This window comes from Podarcis bocagei (assembly GCF_964188305.1).
Source record: "Podarcis bocagei genome assembly, chromosome: 5".
In the NCBI taxonomy this organism is placed as follows: Eukaryota; Metazoa; Chordata; class Lepidosauria; order Squamata; family Lacertidae; genus Podarcis; species Podarcis bocagei.
In genome coordinates this window covers 8,379,257-8,393,490 of record NC_138129.1, presented here as the reverse complement: position 1 = coordinate 8,393,490, position 14,234 = coordinate 8,379,257, and the positions used below count along the sequence as shown (strand labels likewise).

General features: G+C 47.6%; 1 protein-coding gene across 1 annotated transcript in view; it reads right to left on the bottom strand.

The window, feature by feature from the left end:
* The window catches only part of LOC308587972 (peroxidasin homolog), a 64,954-nt gene extending 53,653 nt beyond the window's left edge, over positions 1-11,301 (bottom strand). Inside the window, exons 1-2 of the mRNA XM_081195998.1 lie at positions 11,003-11,301; positions 8,297-8,530 (exon numbers count right to left, since the gene is read on the bottom strand). Coding sequence (XP_081052124.1) covers positions 8,297-8,463 — 167 coding nt within the window. The 5' untranslated portion in view covers positions 8,464-8,530; positions 11,003-11,301. The remainder of the gene's footprint in view (positions 1-8,296; positions 8,531-11,002) is intronic.
* Between the last annotated feature and the right edge of the window lie 2,933 nt (positions 11,302-14,234).

Below are 14,234 nucleotides of genomic sequence, written 5' to 3'. Positions count from 1 at the left end.
GGGAGTTTGCAGTTTCCTGTCCCCAGAGGGAAGAGCTGATCACTGCCCTTTGTTCCAATCCGTTCTGAATCCACTCGCATATGCAGGTTCTTTGTGAGTGTGATGGTCTCCTGTCTAGGACCATCAAGGTTGGCATGCCAACTGGGTAGGGCTCCTGCGGACGTGTTAGTACACTCAAGGGATTATGGCTGCCCTGTATCAAACCTTCCCCCTTTGATAGTCCTTCCTTCATAGAGCAAAATAAAAGTGGAACGGTACAGATCCGATGTACGGGTGATTTTCTATGAATTTATAACAGAAGCATCGCGTATGTTTTGTGTGTGTGTGTGTGTGTGTGTGTGTGTGCCAAGTTTGTACAAACTGAATGATGGGGGGTGGGTGGGTTCCTGCAACAAGTGTCAGACCTTGGAGATTGGGGTTCGAATCCCCATTCAGCCATCAAGCCCACTGGGTGGCCACGGGCCACTTACTCACTCTCAACCTAACCCACCTCACAGGGTTGTTGTTGTGAGGATAATATGGAGAGGAAGAGAAGCACCGTATTTTTCGCTCTATAGGACGCACCATTTCCCCTCCAAAAATGAAGGGGAAACGTGTGTGCATCCTATAGAGCGAAAAATACGGTATATATGCTACCTTGAGTTCCTGGGATGAAAGGGGAATATAAATGTAATGAAAATAAAAATAAGAACAAAAACAAAAATGAATAAACATCTTTTTTCCCATGCACATTGTCTAACCTCCCTGCAATCAAATCAGAATTTATATGCCCACTGAATACTTGTGTTTGCCTCCTGGCAAAAAATTGTGCAAAACGGGCCATGCTCAATTAACAGGTAGTCTGGAAATAACTTGAGTGGTGTGTTTTTGGAAGCAGGCTTGTTTTTTGCAAGAGTACCAAATCCTCTTTAATCGCACAAGCTTAATTCACCGGTATGCGAGTGAATCCCACCTGCGAATCAGCAACAGTCTGGAATTAGTTTTACTGCAGTCATTGCAACCCTGAACCTCTTGGAGACTGGCGCGGCCAAAACTGAAGGCAAATAAATGAATAATGAGAGAAACTTCCTAAGTAATGTTAAGTGAATTCCCATCTCCACGTTCTCCCCCCGCATCGCACACACACACACCTTGTCTTTATTTTTATCTGGTTAGTTTAATGCACAGGTTGAACAGCAGGAGAGGAACCTGATTTTAATTAGAAGGTTTAGCGGAGCCAAAGAAGGGGCCAGAATACAGGAGGTGGCTGCGTGCCAGCGTCAGGCTCTCGAACTCCACAACTGCAAATGAATTATTTCTAAGTAAAACATTTTCTGTACTTTGTGGTAACAGCAAGGCCAAAAAAAAAAAAAAAAGGAGGATGTATTTAAATGGAAGAGAGCTTTGGATGTAGAATGAGCCAAGGGAGAGTGATGGGTGATTATGGGCAGGAGACATCCTATTGCAGGTTCAGTTCCCTATCTGTAAAATGGGAATTATTATTATTATTATTATTACTCTGCCCACCTGGGTTTCCCTATTCCCTAGGGACTAGTAAGGATCTGCCTAGCACAGTGTTGTGGACTACAAATACTATCATCCCTGAACACTGACCACACTGACGGGGGCTCATGGGAGTTATAGTCCAAAATACCTGGGGAGTGCCAGGTTGTCAAAGGTTGGTGTACATCATTCTGAGGGCCTTAATGGAAATTCTGGATGTGCCTAAAAGGAAAAGGTAAAGGGACTCTGGGGTTGTGGCGCTCATCTCACTTTACTGGCCGAGGAAGCCGGCATACAGCTTCTGGGTCATGTGGCTAGCATGACTAAGCTGCTTCTGGCGAACCAGAGCAGCGCACAGAAACGCCGTTTACCTTCCCGCCGGAGTGGTACCTATTTATCTACTTGCACTTTGACATGCTTTCGAACTGCTAGGTGGGCAGGAACAGGGACCGAGCAATGGGAGCTCACCCCGTCACGGGGATTCGAACTGCCAACCTTCTGATCGGCAAGTCCTGGGCTCTGTGGTTTAACCCACAGCGCCACCCGCGTCCCTTTCTGGATGTGCATGAATAGCAGTAATTCAGAGATTTCTGCAAATGGGCTCTGTATGGAGGGGCATGTACAAACCAGACCTTAGTCTACTTCTGCATGTAACATTGTTGTTGTTGTTTAGTCGTTTAGTCGTGTCCGACTCTTTGTGACCCCCTGGACCAGAGCACGCCAGGCACTCCTGTCTTCCACTGCCTCCTGCAGTTTGGTCAAACTCATGCTGGTAGCTTCGAGAACACTATCCAACCATCTCGTCCTCTCTCGTCCCCTTCTCTTTGTGCCCTCCATCTTTCCCAACATCAGGTTCTTTTCCAGGGAGGCTTCTCTTCTCATGCGGTGGCCAAAGTACTGGAGCCTCAGCTTCAGGATCTGTCCTTCCAGTGAGCACTCAGGGCTGATTTCCTTCAGAATGGAGAGGTTTGATCTTCTTGCAGTCCATGGGACTCTCAAGAGTCTCCTCCAGCACCAGAATTCAAAAGCATCAATTCTTCGGCGATCAGCCTTCTTTATGGTCCAGCTCTCACTTCCATACATCACTACTGGGAAAACCATAGCTTTAACTATACGGACCTTTGTTGGCAAGGTGATGCCTCTGCTTTTTAAGATGCTGTCTAGGTTTGTCATTGCTTTTCTCCCAAGAAGCAGGCGTCTTTTAATTTCGTGATTACTGTCACCATCTGCAGTGATCATGGAGCCCAAGAAAGTAAAATCTCTCACTGCCTCCATTTCTTCCCCTTCTATTTTCCAGGAGGTGAGGGAATAAAACCATAGGGACACAAAAGAGACTGCTGAATCGGGTCAGTTCTCACAGTGGCCAGCCAGATGCCTGTGGGAAACCCTCAAGCCTGTGGGAAACCCTCTCTCCGCCTGTAGCTTCCAGCAACTGGCGTTCACAATCATTGCAGCCTCCAATCGTGGAGGCAGAACAAAGCCATCGAGAGCCCTCTCCTCCTCCTCCTCCTCCATGAATTTATCCAATCTTTTAAAGCCATGCAGGTTGGTAGCCATCACAACTTCCTGTGGCAGTGAGTTCCATAGTTTATCTGTCCTGAATCTTCTTTCATCTGTCCTGAATCTTCCAACATTTCTGTTCAGCATTGTTGGCAGGGGCATCCCGAAGGCCTTTAGGGAGATATTCTTATATGCGACGGCCGCAGCTCGGACTTTGGTGGCAAAGGGGTGGAAGGAACAAGAAGCCCCAACAGTAATGGACTGGTATAACAAGCTACAAGAATTTGCTGAAATGGCGCAGTTGACAAATACCCTGAGAGGCAATTCAAATCAAAAATTTATGGAAAAGTGGGATAGATATAAAACATGTGTTCAAAAATACAGTAAAGGTTCGCTATCTATGCTAGCATTTGATTGGCGTTGGAGTGAGACTGAGTTGAGAAATAAGACTAAGAGCACATATTGATATAGGAATGTATTGGATAAAATGTAAAGAAATATACAATAATAAGAGTACACTCATTTGTAAAAAAGGAATATACAATGGGAAAGACAGGAAATCTAGTGTGTGGGTATGTATATGATTTTTTGTTTTTCCTCTTTGTTCTTTCTTTTTTTTGTTTCATTTTTTTCTAGGTATATAGAATTTGTATATAATTTTTGTATACATGTTGGAAATTATAGTAAGTAATGTAATATGACAATGTATACCGACGTAATATAAGAATGTTAACAAATAAATAAAATGCAAATTTAAAAAAAGAAAAAGAAATAAAATTTTAAAAAAAGAATCTTCCAGCATTCAGCTTCAATGAATGTCCATGGTTTCTAGTGCTATGAGAGAAGGAGAAACGCTTTTCCTCTTATCAATTTCTCCATGCCTGGGCTAATTTCTACATCTCACCAGCGTAGGATCTGTGAGTTGCCACCACCACCTTTCCAGCCAGATATTCCACTCTTTTCCATCTATCCTTAAACTTGGACTTTTTTTAAAAAAAAACCCCACCCAAATGTGACACTACGAGACAAATGGCCAAAGACCTACTTGGTTCGAAAGTTACTGTCTGCACAAACGGTCCACAGCTGTTGCTTTTCTGCAAACTGTTGGCTCCGTCCTGCCAGATCACATCTGGGCTGCTGTTGCTCCGAAGGAACAGGCCAACACATATCCATCACATACTTTCAGCGCTGACCTCTCTGTCCATTTGCCCTTTCTGTTTTGGGATGAAGAGGGATTTCTCATTAAGCGGGTTGCTGGCTTCAGTCTGCAATGGGAGCCAGGACCTCTGCCTGTTCCAGCTGCAAGGGGCAGGACATGCATGGAAGCCAGAATAATAAGAATCGAGGATCCTGACCCGGCTTTGCATACAAACTCTGAGTGGACTGCTTCTCCAAGGAAGACGTTTAAAAATTGGCAGCAGCAGAGGGTGTGTGTGTTCTGAGAACTGGAGATGTGGTGTTCAGACTTTCTCTGATCAGGTATTGCTTCCCACATTGACTTTTCTGGCAAGGAACTGCCCCAGGCATCAGCCACAGAATGGTTGTGTGGTGTAAAGGAGTCTGGGGGATATTTGAGGAGTCACACAAGTCTGTTGGACCACGCCGTAACGTTCTGTGTGAACGGAGGCTGTATCTCAGGACAGCTGTGTGCTGGTGGGTATCTGGATGATTCACGTTTGATCAGCATACATTTAAAGCACCCCTCCAGAAAAAAAAAGAACCCAGGGAATTGTAGTTTGTTAAGGGCGCTGGGAATTCTAGCTCTGTAAGGGGTGAACTAGAGTTCCCAAGATTCTTCGGGTGGGTGGGTGTGCTCTAAATGTATACAGTACATATGCAGGGTCAGTCCTGTAACAACAACAGCCTTTTCTCCTGCTCCTTATTCAGGCGCTGAGCACGTGCGAATTGTAGTACAGTGGTGCCTCAGGTTACATACGCTTCAGGTTACAGACTCCGCTAACCCAGAAATATTACCTCGGGTTAAGAACTTTGCTTCAGGATGAGAACAGAAATTGTGCTCCGGTGGCCCGGCAGCAGCAGGAGAACCCATTAGCTAAAGTGGTACCTCAGGTTAAGAACAGTTTCAGGTTAAGAACGGACCTCCGGAACGAATTAAGTTCTTAACCCGAAGTACCACTGAAAATTACGTGTTTGTACCATTTCGCAGTATTTGTACTGGTTTGCAGGTCATTCCAGTGTTTGACTCATGGAGGCGCTGTTGATAATAAGCTCCGCCCCATGCTGACAAAAGTGGGAGGGGATTGCAGGTGTGGGGGACCTAACCGGACTAGAGTCCTGGCGTGGGGTGAAAAGGTAAAGGTAAAGGGACCCCTGACCATTAGGTCCAGTCGTGACCGACTCTGGGGTTGCGGGGCTCATCTCGCTTTATTGGCCTCGGGAGCCAGCGTACAGTTTCTGGGTCATGTGGCCAGCTTGCCTAAGCCGCTTCTGGCAAACCAGAGCAGTGCATGGAAATGCCGTTTCCCTTCCCGCCAGAGTGGTACCTATTTATCTACTTGCACTTTGAGGTGCTTTCGAACTGCTAGGTTGGCAGGAGCAGGGACCGAGCAACGGGAGCTCACCCCGTCACGGGGATTCGAACCGCCAACCTTCTAATCGGCAACTCCTAGGCTCTGTGGTTTGATAATAAGCTCTGCCCCATGCTGACTAAAGCGGGAGGGGATTGCAGGCGGGGGGTGGGGGTGGGGGTCTAATCCGGACTGGGACCTAATCCTGGCGTGGGGTTAGAGGGGCTTTAACCATTTCCTCCACCGCTGCTGCATCTCAATCTGGCTTGCTCTCCCTCCTGCACCTGCAGTTCTAATTGCCAAAAAAAGGACCCATAGGAGATGTTCTGCAAAGCAAACCTATCGGTTCCAGGAAACACCTTCTCAATTACCGTATTTTTCGCCCCATAGGACGCTCCGTCCCATAGGACGCACCTAGTTTTTTGGGGGGGAAATAAAGGAAAAAAAATTTCCCTTTATTTCCCCCCCAAAAGCAGGTCGGGGAAACAGAACCAGGTCGAGGAACAGCGGGATGGCGGCGCTGCGCCTCCCTGCTGTTCCCCGAGCTTGTGGGGCTGGCCGATGTCTGCCCCGCGCGAGGGGCGCTCTGCTTCAGGGCGCCCCGCCCACCGGGCGGCAGGCTGCTATCCGCAGCGTGGGGAGCCTTGCCGGGAGCAGCAGAGGGTGTGTGTGTTCTGAGAACTGGAGATGTGGTGTTCAGACTTTCTCTGATCAGGTATTGCTTCCCACATTGACTTTTCTGGCAAGGAACTGCCCCAGGCATCAGCCACAGAATGGTTGTGTGGTGTAAAGGAGTCTGGGGGATATTTGAGGAGTCACACAAGTCTGTTGGACCACGCCGTAACGTTCTGTGTGTACGGAGGCTGCTGCCAGCCCGTGTAGACAGTACCAAGCTAGATTGACCAATGGGCTGAGACTGCATCAGGCAGTTTCCTGTGTTTAAAGAGAGGGCTGAGATGCTACACCAACCTTGAACCAAAAAATGCATAACAAGAAACTCCACAGTCACATCTATGCCAGGAGCATGTGGAAGAACACTTGGTAGCTTGAAACGTGCGCCTTACAGCTAATGTTTCTGAAAAAGGGCTGGCAGACGCCCTGGATGTGGCTTGCCCATTTGGCTTCCTTGATACTATACTATGGACCTTTTTGTTCATTTAGCTGAAAACAAGTGTACCTATTTTCCTTCTGTCAGATGTTGGTCGGCAATAGAAATGCACTCCCCCCTACCCTGTGCTTTCATCCTGGGAGTTTGAGACTCAGACCCAGACTTGCTAAGGCAACTTCCTTCCTCTGCAGCCGTGTCAGTTTCACCCATTCCTCCACTTTGCATGGACTTCCTCAGCTACACACACACACACACACACACACACACACACACCCCACACCCGATCCAGTGGACGTTTGGGAATTTTGCAGATTTACACACAGGTACCCCTGTATATTTCTGCTGGAGTTGGTTCAATGAGGACTGTGTTCATTTTCTCTGTCTGCACCCCACCCTCCGAATGTTAAGCTGCGGCTTAAAGATAAAGGAAACTGGAACATTGAAAGTGCAAAGAAGTTTAGAAAGCACATGTGTTTGCTTTTAGAAATGCAAGACTGGCGTTATGTTGAACGAATGAACACACACACACACACACACACACACACACACACACACACAGCCGAGTTTTCCACTTTCCGCAGGAGGGATGGGCTATTCTGACGATAGGATTTTACCCAACCCCAGCCCGGCGGCATCAAAACTTTGGGCACAATCTTCCCAGAAGTTCTTTACAAGGAGATGCATTTAAATGTGTGGGAGATGCACAAGGGCATCTGTCACAGAATTGTAGAGTTGGAATGGCCCCAAAGGATCATCTAAGTCCAACATCCAGCAATGAAGGAATCACAGCTGTGTCGTTTTCACGTGTCTACCTTCGACTCACACAAACGCAGACGAACACACAAACACACTCCAAGGAACAAGGCAGAGGAAGGACTCCCCCAGCTGACACCTCATTTCAGGTTGCTTAGATGAGGCCACCTGCTTGGGGCCTCCACTTTTAAATCCCCACATTTGAAAGCAGATGAGCAAGGGACTGTGACCAGGACATGGAATAAGCACTTGGAAGGAAATAGATGCTCTGAACAAACGAATCCCAAACCACCTTTCAAGTCACATAAAGATCCACTTCCACACTAAAAGTGCATGCTATTTTATAACATGCTCCAAATATCTCCTTTCTGCAAATCCTTTGCTTAACTCCCCGCCAACCGCAGCAAAACCTAAACATGGTGAGTGCATTTCTGCACATTCTTCCCTTGTTAAGCTCTGACTTTCCTCCTTTCCATGTGAAACGGCGGACTGTAAACTCCTTGGAGACAGAGACCTTTTCCTGCTTCTGCTCTCAAGTGCATGAACGGTGCCGTAGGAATAATATTGCTTTTGCTCATTTCCCGTTTGCAGAATTCTTTTCTGCAAAGCAACTTCCAGTGCTTTGTAACCAATAACACTCCCCCCCCAACCTTGGGGAACTTATAATTTCCAATAGTTTCTCCAGAAATGTGAATGTCTTTGGTGCCACAACAACTCCCCAAGGTAGGTTCTCTCCCATGTAGAGGCAAGGAACTGCAACCACAAGACAGTAATTTGCCCAAGGCCACACTGTGGGTCTGTGGCAGAGGTGGAACATGACCCTCCCACCTTCCGGATCCCAAACCTGGCTCTAGCGGTACTCTGCTAAACTGACACATACAGTTTAACACCCAGAGGAGAATCCCCAAAGGAAAGTGGTACTTACAGGACATTGGTCTGTGGTGGGACTTCAGGGATGGTTTCCAGCATCAAATGCATGCATCTGACTGTGGTCCTGAAGCATAAGCACCGGCTGGGACAGGAGCTGGCTGAGACAGGTAAGAGAAGCACCAGGTAGATGCTGGGGAGGAGGCCTGCAGCTCTGCCCAGCATGGTGTTTGCAGGGATGTTAAGTTCCCCAGATTCTGAGCTGCAAAGAAGCAGACCGAAATCTCCCAGCCTTGAGGGACGGGGAGGAGGAGAAGGGGGGGGGGAGGAAGGAGGAGGTGGGGACACACACGGACATATGTTTCCAATTAAGTTAAGGCAGTCTGACAGGCCAACTCCCACCCTCCCAGCTTACGATGCACATACAACATCCGAAAATCAAACTGCGACCCCAGTTGGGCTCTGCTCTCCGCAGCAGATTCCTCGTTAATTCTGCCTTGGCTCCCAGCCTGATTAGCAGGAACTCTTCGTTTTCCCTGGGTGGCGGGGGGGGGGGGTTCTCGGGACCCAAAGATCAGCAAGGGGGGTGGGACAGAGAAGCCTGCTTTGCAGAGGGATCTTGGAGACCCAGTCGTTGTTTCTAAAGAGATGCAGTGGTGGAAGGGCAAAGGGACAATCACCCTTGGAGCACAGATGTAGCAGACTCTAAGAGACACTGCTAATGGCCGGTGTACTCTTTCACCAGAGCATCACCAACAAGCACTTTTCACAAGGGCTTGCATGCTGCAGGTGCACCAAACTGCTATGACATGGGGGGCATACCTGTCTCTAGGCAAACCGCCCTGATCTTGGAGGCTAAGCAGGGTCCAGACAGGTTAGTACTTGGAGGGGAGACCTCCTGGGAGTGCCGGGTGCTGTAGGCATGGTGAGGAACCTCTGGTCCTCCAGATGTTGTTTGAAGCCACCTCCCATAAGCCCCAACTAGCACAAACAATGGTCAGGGTTGATGGGAACACCAGACCAGCAGCATCGAGAGTGCCATGGGTTTCTCAAACCTGGGTTGGAGTTCCATTATGCCCAACCACTGAAACCGCCGTGTTCAGTCTGATAAGCAGCGATGAACTCTGAAAACTCTAGAGCAGCCTTTCTCAACCTGTGGGTCCCCAGATGTTGTTGAACTACAACTCCCATCACCCCTAGCTAGCAAGGCCAGAGCTCAGGGATGATGGGAGTTGTAGTCCAACAACATCTGGGGACTCACAGGTTGAGAACCACTGCTCTAGAGCAAGCAAGACTTGGAAACTCTGGTTCATGGACCAATCTTGGTCCACTAGGGACTTCAATTTGGATCTTGAGGCCATTTTACTCAAACCACATCCACCTGACCTTCAGCTGGTTGGGAGGACAGGATTAAATCCTGCACTGGCTGCACACACCTGTTCCCAGCAGGAAAGGGGCTCCCATAGCCAAGGATTTAATATCCACTCATCAGCTGTTGGCAGGGGATAAATCCTGCTCTATTCAAGCTGCCTAATGCTCCCATTTGAGCCATTGGTTTTTGGAGACTCAAGTGCACTGTTCTTTCTTTCTTTCTTTCTTTCTTTCTTTCTTTCTTTCTTTCTTTCTTTCTTTCTTTCTTTCTTTCTTTTTCTTTATTCTTCTTAGCACGCTGGGCATGTCAACTCAAGCACCTTTGGCCCTTAACCAGCAGTAAAACATGCACCAGTGAAAAGATAATAGCTACCCACAGAGGAACAGCCTGCAGATTTGATACCTGATTTGATTTCATTATTTTATATATGTTGGAAGCCGCCAAGAGCGGCTGGGGCAATCCAACCAGATGGGCGGGGCATCATCATCATCATCATCATTTGAGGGTGGCAGATGAAGGCTCTTAACAGCTCCTACAGGATTCAACTCCCCTGCTCTTATTCTGAAGTGGGAGAGAGAATTTCTTCACCCAGTATGGGGTGTGTGTGTGCTGCTTTGCTGTGGGGATCGAAGCCCCATGTCCTTGGTTGGAAGGTGGGGAGGAAGGTGCTCCTAGATGTTTCTCCATGCCAGAACCATCAGCCTCTGCCCAGATTCCACCTTGGCTCCACACTGACTGACCAGGCCCTGCCCTGGTTCCATGGTGAGCTTTGGGCTCTAAATGTTCTAAGGCTAAGCCAGGCATCCCCAAACTCAGCCCTCCAGATCTTTTGGGACTACAATTCCCATCATCCCTGACCACTGACGTCCTGTTAGCTAGGGATGATGGGAGTTGTAGTTCCAAAACATCTGGAGGGCTGAATTTGGGGATGCCTGTTCTAAGCCCTCAGTTGCCTCCACTTGGTCTCCCCTACTCCCCCGTCCCCAAATTTCCTTAGAATGCGGTGACCCAGACCAGACAAATTACTCCAGTTAAGGCCATACCAGTGCCAAATAGAGCAGCCGTCATGAGTTTTGGGGATTATTCACACTTGGTCGGCCTCTGGGCATTAACTAACATTAATTAATTGTGTTTGTCGGAGCAAAGAACCTCACTGGGTTCCTGGCAGAGTTGGACGCATTCATGAAGAGCATCCCATCATTCATTATAATTTTCCATCATTTATATATCACCGTCAAAGTTCAGTTTGTGATTTATTTTTAATCCTCGTGGAAAATCTTCAGTATTTAGTGCAAATTTCTCCTAAGCACGTTTTGTATGCAGTTTTTACTAACGCATGGATTTTTGTAAGCTATTTCCCTCAACATGATATTTTTTCTGTGTTGTCTTCACCTGTATATGCATTTTTGTAAGAATCCTTTGGCTGGCGAATGGCATCACAAAATTCGGAGAGCTACGAATTATCGAAGGTTGGCTGTTCTTCAGTTCTCATAAAGTTTCAAAAAGCGCAAATGTGATTGCTTCGGCTTTCAATGTGAATTGGATCCAACTTCTGCCCCATCTCTAGTAGTGGCGAGGGAGTGATAATCTGCGGAGAGGGGAGCCGTTGCATCTGAGGAGTGTGCATGAGTTAGCATATAAGGGTCCCAGGAGGTTGACAAAGGGTGAATGCAACCATCAGGCCAAAGAAGCCTAGCTGCCCCTATAGTAAGGATGAGGAAGCTGTAGTCCTGCAGATGACAGGTATGATGGGAGTTGTAGTCCAGGGGTAGGCAACCTAAGGCCCGGGGGCTGGATGTGGCCTAATCGCCTTCTCAATGCGGCCTGCGGACGGTCCGGGAATCAGCGTGTTTTTACATGAGTAGAATGTGTCCTTTTATTTAAAATGCTTCTCTGGGTTATTTGTGGGGCCTGCCTGGTGTTTTTACATGAGTAGAACGTGTGCTTTTATTTAAAATGCATCTCTGGGTTATTTGTGGGGCATAGGAATTCATTCATCCCCCCCCCCCCATCCAAGATATAGTCCGGCCCACCACATGGTCTGAGGGACGGTGGACTGCCCCATGGCTGAAAAAGGTTGCTGACCACTGTTGTAGTCCAACAACACTTGGAAGGCAACAGATTTCCCATGCCTGACCTGTAGAGCAACTTGGCACTGCCCAGATGTTGCTGGGTCGATCAATGTAGAGATCTACCTTCTAGACTTTGAGTACTTACCTGTGACATCAATGGGCCACCTAGCTCCCCGAGGAGCTGTCTTCAGGCACTAGGCCTGTTGGCAGACCCACTCTGTGCTACAAAGATGTCTGCAGATGTGGCATGAAGGCTGGCAGGATTAGCCCTGACCTGTGGGAATCCCTTGCAGACGACTGCAGTGCCTCGAGACAGACGGTCAGGTTGTGCATCCACAGCAGTGACCAGAGGAGGAATGAGCGCTGGGAGGAGCGCAGAGAGAAGAAACACCACGCTGCAGCTGCAGCAGCACAACAACTGGATGCCTTCCTCTGCCCCAGCTGCAACAAAACATGTCTCTCCCATATTGGTCTCTACAGCCACAGCAGGTGCTGTAACCATCCAACCGTTTGACTTCACTCACAAAGGGGCACTTCTCCACTGTCTCCCGAAACAGACGGATGCCAAAAACAGCAACCTAGCTAACTTGCAACTGATCTGGAGAAAACTCTTTTGAAGCCCTTCAACAAGTGTTTGGGTGATTAATGTCATCGGTGCGTGATTCTGCTAGCAAATGCAGTTACGATACTTAAGACATCATTTCAGTTGAGGATTAAGGAGTCAAAACCAAATATTTCACAGAATAGCTTTTTTCTTCAGTGGCAAAGAAAGCAATTTTCTTTTCTGAGAGCCTTCAGTAATGGCCCACAGAGGTCAGGAAGGGCTGCCCTTGCTCTTCAGCCCAAGAGCAAAGAGGACCTGCGTGGTGCATGGGGTCCAATAAGATGATCAGCACCATCAATTAAGCTCAATGACCACTTTACACAAGCACCTCAAAGCAAAATACGAAAAAAATATGAAAAACAACATGAAATAATTAAAACACAAAGCACCATGCAAAGTAAAACAACCCCAGAGTTCCCTAACATGGGTCTTTAAAAACCACAGGCAGCCCCCTGCCACCACCAAAATTTATATGCACTTATACATTCACGCAAACACAACCAATCACTGCAAAGAAACATTCCCCATCTCCACCTCCCTGGATGACTCAGTGGAGGGGTTTGCTCATGCTTGGGGATTGACTCATTGCTCCGCTGGGGACTAAGGAAGGAAAGAATCTTTCCCCAGGCCAATTGGGGTGTGTGTGTACCAATAACTAAGGATTATTTGTTTTTCTTTGTGGTGGGTGGCTTGGCTCTCACGCGTGAGTGAGATGGAACTATTGCTCCGAGGTCTTTAACCGGGGTTGCACCTGCTCATTCTGTGCATGGGTGGTATGATAGCAGGGTCTGCAGCGCAGGCTGACTAGGGTTGCACTGGCTGATTCCAGCGACCCTTTTTCTCCTCCTCTCCTGTGCATGCACGTGTGAGCATGCGCACTCATGCGCGGCACTTTGTATTGCTCCCATTTTACTTCTTGGTAAACCTGCACCCCACCTGGCAGTTCTAAGAGCACGATTATACACTTCCACTGTAAAGCTTTTCGTTTCGGCAGAGGGTTGAAGGTGGTACATTTCAGGACTCTGCAAAAGGACAGAACGCCAAGCTATTTCAGCTGCGCCTAAAAGGGAATTTGATGAGAGGGAATTGGAAGCTTGCACATTCCATGATGGCAGCACTGAAGAGGGTCTTCTTCTTCCGGCACCTTTCGTTTCCCTACCCCGATTACCTGGCATGGTTTGAAAGGAAAGCCAAATAGTGGTAAAAAAAAAAAAAAAAAACAGCAGCAGCTTTCTAGCACGACACTGAAGACTTTGTTGCTTGCAGTTCCATGTTTCAAGCCTCCAAACAATCTGCTGTTTGTTTTCCTTGGCTCTAACTCAACAACCAAGGACAAACTTTGCTGGAAGCCATCCCCCTTGGAGGATTCCTACAACTTGGGAAGAGCGCACCCCCTAGTGGCAAACAAAAGTACTTTCTCTCTCTCAAAAGCGTCGACTGATGGGCCGAGTTATGTGACTACCGTGAGTGCTCCCAGACATCAAGGGCTGCTTGCGCATGCAAGCTTTTTGCAGAGTTGACCCGATGTTGTCCTCAAAATGCCAGCCTGCACTTTTTAGCCATTTAATGATGATTTCCCAGTAAGTAAAAACAACCCATTATGCATCCAAAGTCACTGCTAGCAAGGAAGCTCATTAGCACATTTTTTGGGGTAGGAGCCAGCTGTTCCCCTGCCCCAAATTCCAAACCCATTTCCATCTATTGCTGTGTGCTGATGTCACTCTTTCTCCAGGTAAACCTCATAGACTGTATTAACAGTGCATAACATCAGACTTCAATAATAATAATAATAATAATAATAATAATAATAATAATAATAATATGGAGGTCTTTCACAACACCCTATTATTCTGACATTTCATTGCTGGTTTTCAGGCAGTAGAAACATAATGTTCTGCTATTAGTTTCTTTCTGAGCTTGCCATCCACCCTCAACTCCACCGAAATCA